At 38.3% G+C, this 20,069-nt stretch overlaps 1 protein-coding gene across 1 annotated transcript in view; it reads right to left on the minus strand.

Annotated features, from left to right (window-relative positions):
* Positions 1-20,069, minus strand: part of LOC150084862 (uncharacterized) — a 243,598-nt gene that overhangs the window by 35,881 nt on the left and 187,648 nt on the right. The window contains exon 17 of the mRNA XM_090376371.1: positions 9,921-10,016. Within this exon, the coding sequence (XP_090232497.1) occupies positions 9,921-10,016 (96 nt within the window). The remainder of the gene's footprint in view (positions 1-9,920; positions 10,017-20,069) is intronic.

Genomic DNA, 20,069 nt, shown 5'->3' on the forward strand with positions numbered 1-20,069 from the left:
AAGAAAAATAATGGATAAAACCCAATACAATGCGTGTAACTTATAATTAACATATACAGGGTGATTCACTACCAGTGCGACAAACTTTCAGGAGGTGTAGGGGGCACAAAGACAAATCGGAATCACATAGCATTGCAGGGTCTGAAATGCCTTTGTCATGCGGTAGAGGATGTTGAACGGGAGGTCGCGTGAACAGTGATCCCGTTGGAAGTCAGCATTTGCGAACCAGTTCCCGAGGCAGTAGGATGGACGAGTATTCAAACGTTGAACTGGCCAACATGCACCTTGCATATGGAGCTGCGGACTGTAATGGGCATGCCGCTCTGCACTTGTACCAGGAATGTTTCATGCACAGGCGTGCTCCTCATCATATGATTTTTGCACATGTGCACAAAAGGTTACATGAGACTGGTTGTTTCACGAGAGGTACCATGAATCGAGAGCGAACGATGAGGACGCCAGACAATGAGGAGAATGTCCTATGTCTTGCAGAAGGCAATCCAAGTATGAGTACTCGAGCGATAGGCCAACAATTGGGTATTTCCCAATCCACTGTATGGAGGATACTGTCAACAAACCAAATGAGTTCATATCATCTGCAACGCGTCCAATCATTGGAGCCTGTGGATTATCCACTCCGGAGGACTTTTGCTACTTGGTTTCTTCAACAGAAACGGTTCGCAAATGCTGACTTCCAGCGGGATCGCTGTTCACGCGACCTCCTGTTCAACGTCCTCTACTGCATGACGCAGGCATTTCGGACCCAGCAATGCTATGTGATTCCGATTCGTCTTTGTGGCCCCTACATCTCCTGCAAGTTTGTCGCACTGGTAGTGAATCACCCTGTATACTGTTGTATTCGTGTTAATTTTAATTTGTGTTAACATGTATACTTTTGTAATTCATGTCAACTTTATTTAACAAAGTATTAAGTCAATGATAATGTACTTTTATTTTGAATTAATTAACATTTTGGTAATCAATGGGTGCTGCTCTTCTTGGACTAATGTTATTAGTCGAGTCCCACAGGGTTCGGTGTTAGGTCCACTGTTGTTTTGTATATTTATCAATGATATTGATGAAGGTATATCAGGCTTAATGTCGAAATTTGCAGAGGATACAAAGGTTTGCAGGGTTGTTAATAACAGTAATGGCAGTGTGCTATTGCAACAGGATCTAGATAATTTGGGCAGATGGGCTAAGAAGTGACAACTGAAGTTTAACCTTGACAAATGCAGAGTACTGCATATGGGTAGAAGTAACCCCAGAGAAACATACCAACTGTGTGGTACTACACTTAAGGTGGTAGAAAATGAAAAAGACCTAGGAGTAATTGTGCAGTCAGATATGAAGTTTTCTGAGCAATGCAGACAGGCTGCCAGGGCAGGTCATGGGGTTTTGTCAATGATATATAGGAATTTTGCTAGCAGGGAAAAGGAGGTGATTATCCCTCTGTATAAGGCAATGGTCAGGCCATGCCTTGAGTACTGCGTACAGGTCTGGAGGCCTCATTTTAGGAAGGATGTAGATTTACTTGAGCATGTACAGAGAAGGGCAACAAGATTGGTGAGGGGAATGAAGGGATCCTCTTACCAAGAGAGGCTTAAGTTCTGCAAATAGCAGTGGCTGGAGACTAGGCACCTGCGTGGTGATCTGATTGAGGTGTATAAGGCTTTGAATGGGTTGAGCATGCTGAATTCTGATGGGATCCTTCCACTTGTTCAGATTACAAACCTAAGGGGGCATAAATTCAAATTAAGACAGATGTAGATTAGATGTGCAGAAATTTGCCTTTAGCCAGCAGGTGGTTAATTGCTAGAACAAACTTCCATCTGTCATTGTGGGAGTTGATAGGTTGAATAAATTTAAGGAGGAACTGGACAGGCATTTGGAGGGAATGGTGTGATTTTTTTTTTTTTTGGCTGATGCTGCATAAGCTCATACACTTGCTTTCTTGCATCAAATGCCACTGCTACTACTATTAGCAGTGGCAAATGATGATGCAAGAAAACAAGCTTATACAACATCAGCCAAAAAAAACAAAAACAAAAAAAAAACCCCTCCCATTTCACCTATGTAGTCCCTCCAATAGTTTGTCTAGTACTTCCTTGAATTTATTTAAGCTATCAACTTCCACAACAACAGATGGAAGTTTATTCCAGCAATCAACCACCTGCTGGCTAAAGGCAAACTTCTGCACATCTATTCTACAAAATTTGAATTTGTGCCCACTTGTGTATGGTCCGAGCAAGAGAAAGAATCCCATCAGCATTGAGCATGCTCAATCCAGTCACAGCCTTGCACACGTTAATCAGATCACCTCACAGGTGCCTAGTCTCCACATGCTGCAATTTGCAGAACCAAAACCCTTCTTAATAAGAGCACCCCTTTGTTCCCCTCACCAATCTCATTGCCCTTCTTTGTACTCTTTCCAGCAGTTCTACATCCTTCCTAAATGCCTCAAGACCTGTATACAGTACTCAAAATGTGACCTGACCATTGCCTTATACAAAGGGATAATCAACTCCTTATTCCTGCTAGAATAATTCCTGTATATCATTGACAAAACCCCATGAGCTGTCCTGACAGCCTGTCTCCAATGTTCAGAGAACTTCATATCTGACTACACAATTACCCTCAGACTATTTTATTTTCCACTACCCTGAGTCCAATACCAGATAGCTGGTATGATACTCAGGGATTACTACTAACTGTCACGCAGTATTCTGCATTTATCAATATTAAACTACAATTGCCATTACTCAGCACATCTGCCTAACTTTTCTAGATCCTGTTGCAGTAGCATTTTATTTTATTTTTTTATGTAAACCCCAAACATGAGAGGTATTAGAACCTATAATACTTAGTACCATGCTTGGGTTGGAGGTTGAGAAGACAAAAAAAGATATTTGTTGACATTGGACTTGAACTTCAGTAGACTGTAATTTTCAGGAAATACGTATAAAGGAAGATTGTTCCAGGAAATGGCAGTTGAATGAATAAACGAGGAAGATGAAATGGACAGTAAATGGATGTTGGCTGGTGACTGCATGTGTTCGGACTGTTTTGAAAGAGAGAGTGGGAATTATAGAAGCCAAATCAGAAGAACAGTGCCCATGGAAATATCTGTAGAAGAGGCATACAGCAGAAACAGTACGTCTATGAGACAGCGAGTGGAGAGACACTGTTAGAGATGAATCATTAATTAACCTAACTGCCCTCTTCTGAATGGAATCAAGAAGCCTGAGAGGTTTTGGGGGCACCACCCCATCCACCCTACCATGGAATATTGTTCCATGGTAGGGTGCACTTGCGATTTGTAAAGAGTGAACAGCTGTTTGGAAGAAAAGTAACTCCAAGAGCGAAAGAGAAAACCAAGTTTTTTAGATGCAGAGGAAGCAATATTTCTAATGTGCTTGTGCCAAGTTAGATTAGAAGTCAGGGTAATCCCCAAAAGAGATATATCATTTTGCCTAGAAATCGGAGTGTCACCAAAGATAAGCATAGGAGCAGAAGAATCCTTTTTGCGAAATATAAGACAAGACTGAGTTTTAGAAGGATTGAAATCTCCTAAGTTGTCTTTGCCCCACTAGAGAATTACCTGAAGATCGGCATTTAAGGAATTGGCAGCAGATTTTCAAGACGTTGAAGCTGATTGAGCAGGGCAAGGTTTCTCAAAATGGAAAGTGGAATGCAATGTGCTATCATCGGTAAAACTATGGATAGGATTTCCAGTCAATGGAAGAAGGTCATTAATATACAAGAGGAAAAGAGTGGGGGAAAGAACTGAACCTTGGGGGACACCGCCATTAGTGGAGTTAGAAGACAGAGAGCCATCTACCATCACCCTCGGTGAGCGATCAGAGAGAAAACTGGATAACCAATTACAAAAAACAGATGGCAAACCATAAGATGAAGGTTTGTTTAGAAGGCCTTTATGCCAAACACGATCGAAAGCCTTTGGGATATCAAGAGCAACTACTTGTGTTTTACCGAACCTTTCCATTGAATTAGTCCATAAATGGGTAACATAAGCCAGAATATCACCAGTGGATCGACACTGACAGAATCCATACTGGTGATCATTGATAAGATGGAAGGTTTCTAGGTAGTTTAAGAGTTGGCGGTTAATGGATTTCTCCATTACTTTAGAAAGAGTAGAAGTAATTGCAATGGGATGATAATTGGATGGGAGGGATTTGTCACAATTTTTAGGAACTGGCTGGATATGAGCAAATTTCCAAGCAGAAGGAAAAACACCTTTAGAATAAGAAAGTGAAAAAAGGAGGCAAAGAATACGAGTAAGTTCAGGAGCACAGATTTTGAGAACAAGTGGAGAAATACCATTGGGACATGGAGCTTTCATAAAGATTCGTCAAAGTCCCTCTGACATCCTTTTGACGGAAGACCACAGGAGGCATTGAATGGAGCGTGTTGGGAATGGTGGGAGGTGTTTTACCAAGATCATTAATACATGAATTGGAAGAAAAATGGGATGCTAGCAGGTCAGCTTTATCCTTGGCTGAAGTGACAACAGAACTATCTGTTCAATGGACAGAGGTGGGAGCAGAGATGGCCAACAGTTGCGGCCAATAGCTTTGGCAAAAGACTAGAATGCTCGGCTACCATTTCGGCAAGAAGCAAGTTTTCTACTCTTAGCATGTTCAAACTCTAGTTTGGACTGATTAATAACTGCTTTACAATTGTTGCGAGCTTTGATGTAGGCAGAAAATGAAACTGAAGAATTAGAAACAAGCCAATTACGATATGCAACATTCTTCTCTTGAACAGTCTTAGCACATTTATTGGAAAACCAAGGTTTAGATAAAGGACGAGATTTTAAAGAGGAGTGTGGGATAAGGGATTCCATTCCTGCAAGAATAATTTCACTGACATGATCTGAGCAAACGTTGATATCAGAAGTTTTGAAACAGTAATCCGACCAAGGAAAAGAAGAAAAGAAATCTTGCAGGTCATCCCATTTTGCATTCTTGTAATGCCGAACAACACGAGGTTGGGAATAGCCATGAGATAAAGGCTCCACTGGAGAAGAGACAATCACCAAGTTGTGATCTGAAGTGCCTAAAGGACCTCTTACTTCGACCGTGTACTTAGAAGGGTTGCTTGTGAGAAAAAGATCAAACATGTTGGCTGTATGATTAGGATTGTCTAGTATTTTTGTAGGTAAATGAACAATCTGTGCAAGGCAATTAGTAATTGCAAAAGCCTCAGCATCTCGACCAGCTGGGTCGGTGTGACTAGAAAACGGAAGCCAGCTGGAGTTGTGAACATTAAAATCACCAAGGAAAATTACTTCACTGTTAGGAAAGTTGGACTGGAGAGAGTCAAAGTTGCAAAGAGAGGAAGTCAAAGAGCTCCAAGTGATTAGTGGAGTTGGGTGAACGGTAGAGAAAAGAGATGAATTTGACGTAATGAGGTAGAGAGATTTGACGTAATGAGGTAGGTGAAAGGAATCAATACAGCGAATAATTTGGGCATCTGAGATGAGCAGTAGTTGAATCAACCGATAACAGATTCTTTCAGAAAAAGTACATGGGGTTTGACGGACTGCAAGTGGAAATGGACATCACTGAGATTAGAATTGAGACCACGTATTTTTGTGAAATGAATTAGGAAGTGTTTGGGAGGTTTAAATCTTTTCGCAGATAAGCTTGCTCTATTAGTTTAACAATTCATGGTGTATTCAATAATAAGAAAAAGTGGGTGGGACATGCTGTGTGAAGTAATGAAATTTTTGGATATGGCATACAGATGGTAAGAATATTCCCAGATCTTTGACATAACCTGGCCTCTGCAATGCCCCTCGCACACATACTACTCGGACTCCCTCCAGTCACTATCTGCAGAGTAGAGGTAGCAAGATTATACACTAGCTGATCCGGAATCATCCTAGAGAGTTACCAATAGGTTCGGTCTGATGTACTAACTAGCAGCTGGCCTGCGAACACCGTTTTGGAGCTGTACCTTCAAAATGTAAGGAATAACGGATCTCACCACGATGTTCATCATAACCTCAAAAGTTAATCATACTGCATGACGGAAGAGATGGGGAAGGGTTGACCGGAACTTAGCTCTGGAGACTAAACATGGGTTCCACCACTTCAAGCCTCCAATAAGCAAAGTGGTGGTATTGCACCAGTTGATGAGAGTCATCTACCACCCAGTACTGCCTGGTAACATAGAGGGGCGGCATTCGTCCATGTGGTGTGGGCACCACACCTCCACCCCTGCTTATGTTGGTTCACACTGTGTTCACCCACCATGTACTTGTGCATGGAGGTTATACCCAGGATTACTAACAGTCTCACCATCGTGAAAGTGCAAGCAGAGGATTTGGCTGTCACAGACCATCCGGACTTTGCCAAAATTGGGTCCACTTGACTTGAGTGTCACCCGAACATCAGTGTTTTAGACTCGCAGGTAGCAAGTACAGCTTGTCTGGTATATCTGAGAGAATGTCTGTGACAACCTCAAGGACCCGTCATTACTATCATTAACCACATTGCCAACCTTTGTATCATCTGAAAACTTGGATATTAAACCTGATATGTCTTTATCAATATCACTGATAAATATAGAAAACGACAATGGCCCAACACCGAATACTGGGGAACTCCAGTAATAACATTAGTCCATGATGAGCAACGTCCACTGATTACCACTCTGTCTTCTCCCACTGAACCATCCCTTTATTCATAGCAGCAGCTTGCCCTTAATGCCACACTGCTCCAATTTGTACAGCAGTCTTGTGTGCAACGGTATCAAAAGCTTTCCTGAAATCCAAGTTTCTGAAATTCAAACATCTTTAATTCCTTGAACACTTCCCATTTAGAATTTGCTGATGGTGACATTATCAATTGGTCCCACTTTATAAAATTTAAAAATTGTCTGAGACCACTATAGTCACCTTTACATAAGCAAAAACCCTTCCCTTTACCCTTGATTGTAGTTACATCTTTAAGTAAATTCCACATCAATATATTTTGATTGCTGCCACCTAGTGGTTCCTTTATCTGCATATTCTTAATGCATGAATAATCACTGCTGATAGTGATATCAAGAGTATTAACATGCTCTCTAACATGCTGCTGTATAAAACAGTTATCCAATAAATCCACAAAAGTCTTGCTAGTCTGAGAGTGACTAACCTACATTCTGAATTACTAGACCACTATTTCTCTATATGGCTGTTCATTGTATTCATCAGAGTCATTAGGCCTATAACTTACTCCTCCTTAGGATTTATTCCATTATTACAACAGTTCTCAACCTAATGTCAAAAGGTCATTCCTTTAGTCTTTTTTTCCATTTTCTTCTATCATTCCAATCTCCATCCACCAGTCCTCTTCGATTCATAGCTGCTCTCAAACCCTTTATCCACGTCCTTCTTGGCCTTCCTCTCTTTTTCCTTCTCCATGGCTCCTCTGGGCAATCTGTCATCCTCCATAGTAGTAGTAGTGGCATGTGATGCAAGAAAGCAAGTGTATGAGCTTATGCAGCATCAGCCAAAAAAAAAAAAAAAAAAAATATCACACCATTCCCTCCAAATGCCTGTCCAGTTCCTCCTTAAATTTATTTAACCTATCAACTTCCACAACGACAGATGGGAGTTTGTTCCAGAAATTAACCACCCGCTGGCTAAAGGAAAATTTCCACACATCTATTCTACATCTGTCCTTTCTTAATTTGAATTTGTGGCCCCTTAGGTTCGTAATCTGAACAAGTGGAAGGATCCCATCAGAATTCAGCGTGCTCAACCCATTCAAGGCCTTATCCATTCTCTTCACGTGGCCAAACCACTTCAATCTTTTCTCCCCTATTTTATCAATGATGGTTTTTTGTACGTTCATTGTATTCTTAATAACACACTTCTATTGTCTAACTAATAGCATAATCCCCCCTGCTATCCTGTCCATCCTTTCTGTATACATTGCACTCCCCATATCCAAGTTCTGCATCCCCTTTGAGTTTCAATCTCTGAGATCCCAACGAATGTCTGTATTTGATGTCTTCACCAGCACTTCAAATTAATCAAGTTTATTTACTGTACTTCTAGCACTGGTACACATGCAAGTATACATGTGCCTGGTCTTAGTTACTCTAACACAGGGCATGTATTTATTTGTTTCATGATGACTCCCAGCAGTTCTTGAAAACCCCCAGCACCTTACTTTCAAGGCTGCTGCTCATTCCAATAGAAGCAGTGTAAGAATCGCTTTCACCTCTGTCTGTGGCTATTGTTAATCTTTTAGCCTGTGTATCCCCCACCTCAAGCTAGCAGTTTTAGCTACCAAACAATGTCTCGATAGCATCAGCAAATATTCTTGCAATCTTTCTATTTAAGTGCATCCCATTCCTGCAGAAGCTGTCTCTCCTGTTGACAAGAACAGACCACACTAAGAAAAATTCTACCCCATGAGCCTTGCACATTCTCTCTGGGGCTGAATTGCTCAACAAGACTCTCATCATATACTCCCTCCTATCGTGTCTGGGCAGAATTGCAGACACTTTCAAATTTAACCCTAACTTGCAACTTTTTTTTTTCAACATTGCACTGTATTTGCTAAATAATGTCATTTAATGCCATTAGTGCCAATATGTACAACAATATCACCTTTTGTGCTCGTAAAATATGATATCTACCCTACAACACATCAACTTTTACACCTGGCAGACATGCCCTTTTTGCACAATATATTTCCCAATTTCCCTGACAACAGGTTCATCAACAACAACTAGTTCCTGTGGGACCAGTGCATTCTACCTTGGAGGTTGCTGCTCTGTTGTCTGATGATCAAGTGCAAACTCTGGCACTGATGCGGGCAGCTAAGAGTTTGATGCACCCTCAATTTAATTCCTTCAAAGGAGGTAATTAATCCACCATGTTCTTCAAGCTATCATGACGGCCCATAACAATGCTCAGTTCGTGCCTAATATCCTCACACTCCTTACATTGAGCACACGCAAAGACATCCACCCTTGGCAATATCATGTCCCGTTCCTAATAGCTCTGCAAACATCAAACAACCATACGTCTCATAAGGCTGTGATTCAGAAGACAACTCTCCCCCCACCCAACAAATTCTCCCCAGAACCACAGCACTACCACTAAGCTTGAGCCATTTGCTTTGCTGCTCTGGTCTGAGGCATGATTTTCCTTCAAATTCAATATAATTAAAAATACTTCACTAAACAAATATATCTAATGCAGCAATAACACTGGTTATGCTACGAAGTTTAAGTTATTAATTATATAATTAAAATTCGAATATTCTTATCACCAGTTATGCAGAAATAATACTGCTTAACTTGTTTGTTTGATTTTCAACCATAGTTGAAAATCATACTACCATAGTTGAAAATTATAAGTTATTTATAATATATAACAAAATTATCCAATTAATGCCAACCTAATGATTTGAACTTCAAATCATTTACCAACTAGTAAAAAATCTAAATTCCCCTAACACTCACTCTATGACTATGACGGCAAGATTTGAACAATACAAAGGTTCTATATATATTAAGCAGTAACCTAAAAAATCTCTAGCTAAATTAAAAAATAAAATAATGAGCATAACTAAGGCTATAAAGCTATTTACAGAGTATAATTAAATATGACAATTAGGTCAATAACACAGCAAAATTCTTCAAAAACTTATTTCTTGGAGCTAAGTTTTTGATTAGCACATGGATAATCTTGTTCCCCAAATTTTTGTGAATAAACAGCAACTTGTAATCTATATTAACAGCAATTATACTTTTAATAATAAAAATGGGCATTTAAAATTTTCCTAGAACTATATAGGTGTTCATCTGTTGTGCTACTCTACTGTAAGATTCTGAAAGTTCTTAGGTCTTGCACTTTCAAAGTAAAAAAAAAATATATATATTCTTACCCTTTTCGAGGAACTGGCTCATTCTTTCCTTAAAAGGTTGTTCATGTTCAATATTATCTGAACTATTCAAGACTTTCTCCACTTTCCTTTCACAACCTAAAGATATACAAAGATGAATAACATAACATTTTAGCTTAGAAATATTTACTTATTACATAATATTCTTATTAAAATATAGTTAGTAGAAATTTTTACATTCATGGAATGTTATGAAAGTATATATACATAATAAGTATATATTTCATAATATATACTTATTATGAAAGGCAGTCTATAAGTATTTGCTCTCACCTGGAAATATTTCAGTTAGGGTTTTGAAACTTGGCTGACAATCTCATCCTTTTCTATGTAGTCACCTTTCAGAGCTACATATTTTTCTCAATGTGGATAAATTCTTTCACACCTCTTGAATAAAATCCAGAAACCAGGCTTCCACTTCATCAATTACCTCCTCATCATTTTGAAATCTGCAGCCCCATGGTGGTGCCTTCATTTTAGGAAGGAAAGAGGAATAAGATTCAAGGTGAGAGCTCAGGAGAATAAGATGGATAGTGTGGATTTTCAAAGCCACACCTGAATGCAAAACACACAAAAGCAGCCTTGTGAGTAGGAGAATTGCTGGCTAAGAAGTGGATACCTCACTTCTCTTCAATTTGATAACTTCTCTTAACTTTTCCAGGAGATTTCTGTAGTACTCCTCAGTCATGCTGTTGCCTTTTGGAAAGTAATCTGTAAGGAGGATACTATTAGAGTCCTAGAACACTGATAACATGACCTTGTTGTCAGAAAAGTGAACCTTAGCTTTTTTGGAGGTTAGTGAGCAAACAATGGAAACATACATTATTTGCTCATCTGTTTTGTTTCTCAGTTGCAGGGATGCACCAGCATTCATCCATCATCACAATTTTGACCAAAGGAAAAAAAAAAAAAAATATCAATCATCAACATTCTACAAAGCTTCAACAATTGTGTGGAACACTCTTTCCTATGGAGCCCTTCAGGAGATGTCAAAAATTGTGAAACCCACTGGGCTACTACCTTAAACATGTGCAAGGAACTTGTGCATTATGGTGCACAAGTTTCTTACTCATGTTCCATAGCCTGCCTGTTCCACTTTAGCCACAATAGCAGTGTCTGTGGCTGAGAAGATGGGTCATCTCTTGGGTCATCATGTATACTGTTTGCCCACCTGAACAGTCTTTTCCAATTTTTCAGTTTCACATGATGGGCAATATACAGCTTTCATCTCCTCATAGATTTGTTTTGTTTCTTTGCCATCCAAAATAAATTTTTTTAATGGACTGGACTTCAACTTTCTTCAGTTTACTACTTCTTACTGTATTCAGGGCTCTAGTTCAGTAATCAACAGATCTAGTAAAACATAAATCTACATTAACTTATAAGACACAAGCAATATAAAATCCCTAATTGAAATTTTTTCTAGTGAGGATAAATGATTATGACCATCGCTCATATGATTTAAATAAAGATTAAATTCCATTTTAGTTAAGTACTTTAAGCTAAATCCTTTTAGTCCATTACTTATAGACAGATGAAGTAGGAGCAAAACCAAAGCAAAAACACAGAGGTCACTGATGTTTGAGTAAAAAGATTAATTCTGTAAAAAAAAAAACTTTCATTTAATTTTTATTATTAATAATATAATTATTTAACTTTATAGTTTTAAATAAAATATTTTAAGTAAAAATATTTTTTGGCTGATGCTACATACTTTGCTTCCTTCCATCATTTTGCCAATCATAATAATAATAATAAAATATTTTATTTAAAAATATTTTATTACTAACTTTTATTAGTTGTGGCCAACTTCAATGTACTCTCCTGACCTCATATCACAATGTCTTTTCCATGCCAGGAAACATTGGATATCATTTTCCAGAAGTCTTTTCATGCTGCTATCATACATTGCTCTATATGTTTTTAATTAATTCAAAATGAAGTCCTTTGAAGTTGTTTCAGTTATTGGCAAAGGAAAGTCACACGTGGGATAAGACTAGGTGAGCACAGTGAACCAACTTTTTTTTTTTATTCCCCTGGCCAAAAATCTCTCTTTTGCCTTACCAAATGAGATCTTCAGCAGACAAATTTTAATTATGTAAAGTAATCCACTTGTCCTGGTCGAATGTTTGCTATGAGGAACAAATTTTCAATTGACAATTATTTTATATCAGAAAAGCAGATTGACATGGCTTTCCAAGAAAATGGGTGGATCTCTGGCATACCTTAAAAACTGCTGTTTTTTCTGAGGGGAGGGAGAGAGTTCTTGGGTGCATTCCCTACTTTGGTCATAGTACTGTGGTTCATATGGTTTATCATGTATTATGCTGGTATATTCAGGGACTGATTTGCACACTGCAAATCAGTCCCTGCAAATCACTGCGAGTTAGTCTGAAAAATTCAGACTAACTCACAAAAAAACCACTCATTTAGTTTGGTTACATTACCATCAGCCCTCAGACATATTTTACACATAAAAGCTAAGACTTATTGTCTAGTAACACTTATGTGACAACACATGACATTTTGCAATGTCATGCTGTTACATAAGTGTTACTAGAAGCTCCTTTCAGAAATAGCACGAAGCTTACATGTGATGACAGTTCACATAATCAAGATTTAGATAAAATAGAGGTGAAAAAATGAAAGATGCAGAGAATATGAATGTACATTTTCTACAATGCATTATATTCATTAATTTTAAAAGGATATTTTGGAAAGCACCAAAAGAAACTGCCAACAGCACATTCAAAGAATGCAAAAATTTATAAAATAACTGGAATGAAAATCCCTTAATGGAAGCTTCAACTAACTTTCTGAAACACTTATCTCCCATGCTAGTTACTCAGAAAACACTAATTTGATGTTTTCCACAATATTATTTCAAATTTAATTAATGCACTGCAGCATAAAAAAATAGGATTGTGATGAAATTATATCTCATGGCATTTGGTGTGGTCTTTTAAAGAAGTTTACTTTCACAGAGGACAATCAAATGCCAGGGGGAAAAAAAGGGTCAGAAAATTCTTGGAGAAAGTTGTCCATTCACTGATTTCTGTTCTAAAGGTTCTCAGGGAAAGGTCATTATTAAATATGGAAATGGCTGCATTACCTCACAGTTCAGATAAGTCACTCTCCTACCTCCACATTTGAATGAAGGGTTAATAATAGAAGAAACCTTAAGAAATGAATGACTAGTGAATGAATTTCAGACAGAAAGCCATTCTCATCAGTTTTTATTCTGAGGTCTTATAAGGTCTTACTTCAAGAAGAGGGAGGTTACTAGAAAGAGAGAGTGAAGGCTTTGAAAGGGGGAAATGATTGTGCTAAAAAAGAACTACTCCATCATAAACATTTTATTTTTAAATTGCTTAGTTATTATTGACCAGGGAATAAAACTGAATGAGAATATATGAGAAATATTATGTTGTGTGTAATCACTTATCTTATGAAGGGTAACCTTTTATTTTTTCTCACTAATGTCATCATAAATATAGTATTTTACTTTTTTTCCATGTGTATAATGTTATAGATATAAAAAAAAAAAAATTCAATAGCAAATATAGTTTTTCGTGTTATATGCTTCTAAAAGCTGAGAAAAACAAATTAGATGTTAAGGTAGGCATATGTGTGTACACACACACACTGCTCTGGAGTTGCACCATAGGTTTAGCCACTTGAAGTTTCCAATAACAAAAGCTGTCATACCACACTGGTAATAAAAATCATTTAATATAATATCCAAATGCCTATTATTTCAGGAGGTTTAGCCTTTGCTCTATGGCTGTTAGCATCACCCAAAGGTGATGCTCACTCAAGGATGTTAGACATTTATAGTAGCATTTATATTAGTTTTATTACGTCAAAGAGGATGTATTTAAAGTTACTAATGGATCCACTAGCATGAAAGTATAATTTAGAGGATTTGATGTTACAGAACAATTAGATTTTACAAAATACAACATTAGTCTTCTTTCTTGTCTATCATCTTCCTTCTTGTCTTTCGTCTTTGGAAGAATATCTATGACAGAGTCAAAGATCCAAATATATGCCACCAGGCTTCAAAAACATGGAAAATATCTGAGCTGAGACAGTTGAGAGTTTTAAAAGTGTTAACCTTAAGATGAATCAGTTGTTCCCATAACCTTCTCACCAGATTGGAACTGTGGAATCCTTGCAGGAAACCATCAATAGGTAAAATGAATAGAAAGACATACACTCATTAATCACTGAATTATGACCATGACATCCATAATGGACTATGCATAGCTTACAATGTAAAAGATGAATGGCTTCATATACTACAGCATGGTAATTTGCATCTCACTGTGTTAGTAAAAATGATAAAGTAGCAGTTGTTGGATGCAATAAAGGTATCATGAAGTTTCAAAAGGGCAAATTGTAGGAGTTTGTGCATTGGGTGCTTCCATGTTGGAAATGGCACATCTTGTCAGTTGCTCACAGCCCACTGTAGTTAAGGTATACAAAAAATGGTGTTGAACAGGTCAAACCACCTCCCATCAACGGAACTGTAAAGGATTAGTTGTTGTTATTTGGTTTTTAGAAGCATTAGCAACTAAGGCCATATTGCGGTGGTCATTCCCTGACCTTTCCGCATCCTCCGTGTTTGGTGGCGATGGGCTCGAATCCTGGTCTAATCGAGAAGCGTGTGCTACGCACTGCTGCTGTTCCTTCCCACCTGGCTATGGAGGCACCAAAGGATTATGTAAGGTGGATGTTTGTGGTGAGCGAAGGGTGCAGCACATTGTATGGGTTCAACAGCAGGTCATTGTGTGACAGCTGACATCACAATACAATACAAGGAGTGCAAGAACAATATCCCAAATGACTATGCACCACACACCCAGATGTATGAGCTTCCACCACAGACGACCCAAGAGACCCCCTCTCCTCACTGCTGATCATTGTTGACAGTGAATGCTGTGGTGTCAACAACACTGGAGAATGGAAATTAGTGTGCTTGTCGAATGAGTCCAAATACCTGGTGTAAGACACCAACAGATGCCTTCTGTCATGTGTGACACAAGCAACATGAGTCTGTGGACCATCGTGCATAGCATCCACTATTCAGGCAAGTTGCTTAATACAGGCCTGTTTTATTAGCAAGGACTAGACCCCCTGGTGCATATTGACCAATAGGCTGGTAGACTTCACTGGTGAAGTCTACTGGCAGCTCTTAGGAGACAGGGTGCACGCCCTGCCATGTTGCATTTTTTCCCAGACAGAAATGGGATCTTCCAAGACAATAATATGCAGTGTCATCAGACCTGCAGAACCATACACGAATGGTTCGAGGATCAAAGTTAAGGTATCATCCAACCTGATTGGCCTCAAAATTCACCTGACTCAATCCAATTGAACACCTGTGGGATATTTCAGAATGGGAAGTGAGGCATATGGAAACACAATTGTCATATATTCTGACACCATGGAAAGCTTTATAGGCAGCATGGCTGTAGATCCCTATGAACATCTTCAGACATAGTAGTAGTAGTGGTGGCATGTGATGCAAGAAAGCAAATGTATGAGCTTATGCAGCATCAGCCAAAAAAAAAAAAAAAAAACACCATTCCCTCCAAATGCCTGTCCAGTTCCTCCTTAAATTTATTCAACCTATCAACTTCCACAACGACAGATGGAAGTTTGTTCCAGCAATTAACCACCCGCTGGCTAAAGGAAAATTTCCGCACATCTATTCTACATCTGTGTTTTCTTAATTTGAATTTATGGCCCCTTAGATTCGTAATCTGAACAAGTGGAAGGATCCCATCAGAATTCAGCGTGCTCAACCCATTCAAGGCCTTATACACCTCAATCAGATCACCGCGCAGGTGCCTAGTCTCCAGCCACTGCAATTTGCAGAACTTAAGCCTCTCTTGGTAAGAGGATCCCTTCATTCCCCTCACCAATCTTGTTGCCCTTCTCTGTACACACTCAAGTAAATCTACATCCTTCCTAAAATGAGGCCTCCAGACCTGTACGCAGTACTCAAGCCGTGGCCTGACCATTGCCTTATACAGAGGGATATTCACCTCCTTTTCCCTGCTAGCAAAATTCCTATATATCATTGACAAAACCCCATGACCTGCCCTGGCAGCCTGTCTGCATTGCTCAGAAAACTTCGTATTTGCCTGCACAATTACTCCCAGGTCTTTTTCATTTTCTACCACCTTAAGTGTAGTACCACACAGTTGGTACGTTTCTCTGGGGTTACTTCTACCCATATGTAGTACTTATGGCATTAACATCTAGTGGATGTTAATGCCTGGGCCAATAGTGGCTGTTATCGATGTGAATGGTGGCCCAACAACCTGAGTAGGTAGGTGGTTATAATTTAGTGATCACTGAATATAGTTTTGAATGGTTAACTATTAAGTTTTGGGGAACAGTGATAGACAAAACTACAGCATAGTTTACTGCATTTCTAGGCAATGGAGAATGCCCTAGCATAGCATGCAAGAAACTTAGGTTGAAATATCAAAAATGAATTAGAAGATAAATGGTTGTCAAGTTCATGACAAGGAGCAACAGAAGCCAAAAACTTTAAACTTTCATTCAACTGAAATTTGTATTCAAAGACCATCCGTCATAATGCAAAAATGTTGTATAAAACAGACTCTAGTACAAAAAAATTAAGTTGAACACACAATGGAAAAGATGTAATGAACCAGTAGTAATAATACACTATGTCAAAGAGGAGTATATTGATTTGAAATTGTTCTTGTATAACTTTTGATTTAAATTTAGTAGTATAGTTTTTTTAATGATTTGCTGATTAAAACGCATTTTTTTTTTTTTACCTGGCCTTGTAATTGCATAGAAAACCACAGTTGATTTCTGTCGACATTGTATCGATAGTAGCATTCAAATCTGCCGGTATTGTTTTCGTATCGATACAGCAAATAATGGTAGTTTCTATGTAACTTGTAGCAGTGTAATCAGTATCAACAAAGGATTATAAATCATAAATTATAGCACTACTTATGTGATTTAATAATTTAACTTGTCATGTATATCATAACGTAGGATAGTAATATTCGTAAAGCTTTTAGAATTGGCGATTTGGCATAGACAGCTAGCGAAAATGGGAATTTATTCTCATAGACAATGTTTTTAACATTGTCTATGGGAATAAATTCCCACTTTACGAGTTAATTCATTCCTAGCGCGCGCTCATAAAGCGGGAATTTATTCCCATAGACAATGTTAAAAACAGGGGCTATGTTCACAACAATGAAATTAGTTTATTTTTAAACAATGATTGATTTATCCAAAGAAATTAAAACATAGCCTGTAAAATCAAGTAAATTATAATTTAAAAAAATTATTTATGACTTAACAAATGTTAAAGAATGTTTATTCTTCATCATCGACTAAATGTACACTTGCTGATCACTCACAGCTGGGTCGGCACTCGTTCTTGGTTTGTTGCACAAGGATGTTGTTGTTATTTGGTTTTTAGTAGCATTAGAAACTAAGGCCATATTGCTCCGGGGATATGTGGTGGTCATTCCCTGACCTTTCTGCATGCTCCGTATTTGGTGGTCATGGGTTCGAACCCTGGTCTAATCAAGAAGCATGGGCTACGCACTTGCTGGCTGCTCCTGCCCACCTGGCTACAGAGGTGCCTTGCACAAGGAGTTGTCTTCTTCAGAAATGCTTCAAGAGGCATTTGTTTCCAAGGTAATCTCTTCTCTTTTCTTTATAAATTTCACGATAGCATGCATAAATATTTTTTAGCGGCACGCACAAATTGCAACTAACTAACAAGATATGCACAAGTGAGATTGTAACTAATACAATTTGCAGGAAGTAACAAGTTCACGAAGGTTAAAAAAAAGAAAAAAAAAAAAGAAAGAAGAGAAGATTCTGAAAATTTGTTTTTTATATGATTGAAGATTTCAGTGAAGGAAAAACACATTTCACCCTAATAATGTAAAAAAACACAATTCCAGCTATCGGTATTTTCACAAATGCAATAACATCGGGTTAACTACCCGTTTATAATTGCTTGCACTAACAGAAAAGCACAATAAACTGAAAAGTGCAAATTGTTTTATGGTCGTGACTTCCAGAAATGTACTTAAAATATCACAAAGCCATTCAAAATTGGTTCTTATAACAGAACATATGATAACGATGAAAGTGTAGTGGATTTAATGATTTGAATTGGTAACTAATACAATTTACATTATAAAATGACCTTTTAGAAAGATAAATAGCTTAATTATACAGCAAAAATTCCGAAGTTTTGGAACAAATAACTAAAGGACAATGTGTTACTGGGTTCACATTACGATATTTGCACAATACTATGGTCCCTCTGGAACGGATTAATATCGTAAAGTGGGATGCACTGTATTGTATAGCTACGCATGTGGTTTGAAATGTGGGATTTATGAATGTTTAACACAATTTTTTCAATTAATCTTCATATTTTTGATTTTGTTGATACTTGAAACTTGGGAAAAAATAAAAAAAAAAAAACCTTGTAAACCTGGAAACTGTTCTGGCTCGTGTGTGTGGTTTTATAACTGCATTGGGATATAAGTTTAGGGTTATATTTTTGTACTGAAATTGAATCGAAATCAAAACTCAAACCAAAAGGCTCAAGCTAATCAGAGTGCTGTGGTTCAGGGAAGAACTGAGGGGGACAGTTGTCCTCAGAATCACAGACTTTTGAAATGTACTGGTTGTTTGGATGTTTATGGAGCAATCAGGAATGGGACATGATATTGCCAAGGGGAATGTCTTTGTGTATGTGTACGCTGTAAGGAGTATGAGAAAATCAGGCGCCAACTCAGCATTGTTATGGGTCTATATGAGGGCTTGAAGGAGAGAGCAGATACCCTGAAAAGATTTAAATTGAGGGCCCATCAAGCTCTCAGCTGTCCACATCAATGCCAGAGCTTGCACTTCAACATCACATAACACAATGGCAACCCCCAGGGCAGAATGTACTGGTCCCACAAGAACTAGTTGTTGTCGGTGAATCCATTGTCAGGGAAACGGGGAAATATATCGTACAAAAAGGACAGGTGGAACAGGACCAGGGTATGTCTGCCAGAAGCAAAGGTTGATGATGTTGTAGAGCAGATATCATCTTTTAAGGGCACAAAAGGTGATATTGCTGTACACTAATGAGACCGGCAGAATTACTTAACAAGTACAGGTCAATGTTGAAAAAAAGCTGAAAGTTAGGGCTGAGTTTGAAAGTGTCTGCAATTCTGCCCAGACACTATAGGAGGGAGTATATGATGAAAGCCTTGTCTATCAATTCAGCCCTGGAGAGATTGTGCAAAGTTCAAGGTGCAGAATTTTTCTCAGCTTGGTCTGTGCTTGTTAACAGGCGAGACTGGTTCTACAGCGATGACATAAACTTAAATAGAAAGGGTGCAATAATATTTGCTGATACCATCGAGGCAGTGTTAGGTGGGTCGGAAAACTGCTAGCTTGGGGGGGAATACACGGATTAATAGATTAACAGTAGCCGCTGGTAGAGGTGAAAGTGATTCTTGCACTGCTTCTATTGAAATGAGCAGCAGCCTGGAAAACAAGGTGCAGGGGATTTCAGAGACTGCTGCGAGTCATTGCAGAAAAAAGGAAATACATGGGTTGTATAGGGTATTTAAATATAGGAACAGATGCATGTATACTTGCATGTACACCAAAGCTAGGAGTTTGGAAAATAAATTTGATGAATTTGAAGTGTTGGTCAAAACATCAAAAGTAGAAATTGTTGAGATATCAGAAGTGGTGTCACACAGATACCGCATCTCTGATAAGGAATACAGAAATGGAATTTGGGGAGTACAGTGTGTACATAAAGGATAGACAGGGTAGGAAGGGAGGAGAGATTATGCTATTAGTTAAGAAACACAAAATCCAAGGAAGTACAGCCAATGGACATGAGTGGACAGAGCAGTGTTGAGTCAGTTTGGTGTGACATAAGCACTGGGAAAACAAAATTGAAAGTAGGAGTGTGTTATAGGCCTAATGACTCTGATGAGTATAATAAACAACTGCACAGAGAAATAGAGTGAGCCAGTAAATCAGAGTGTCTTATAATGGGGGAATTTAATTTTCCAGATATTGAGTGGAATTTGTGGG

The sequence above is a fragment of the Mastigoproctus giganteus genome, chromosome 6 (genome assembly GCF_048544385.1).
Source record: "Mastigoproctus giganteus isolate SK-2022 chromosome 6, ASM4854438v1, whole genome shotgun sequence".
NCBI lineage: Eukaryota > Metazoa > Arthropoda > Arachnida > Uropygi > Thelyphonidae > Mastigoproctus > Mastigoproctus giganteus.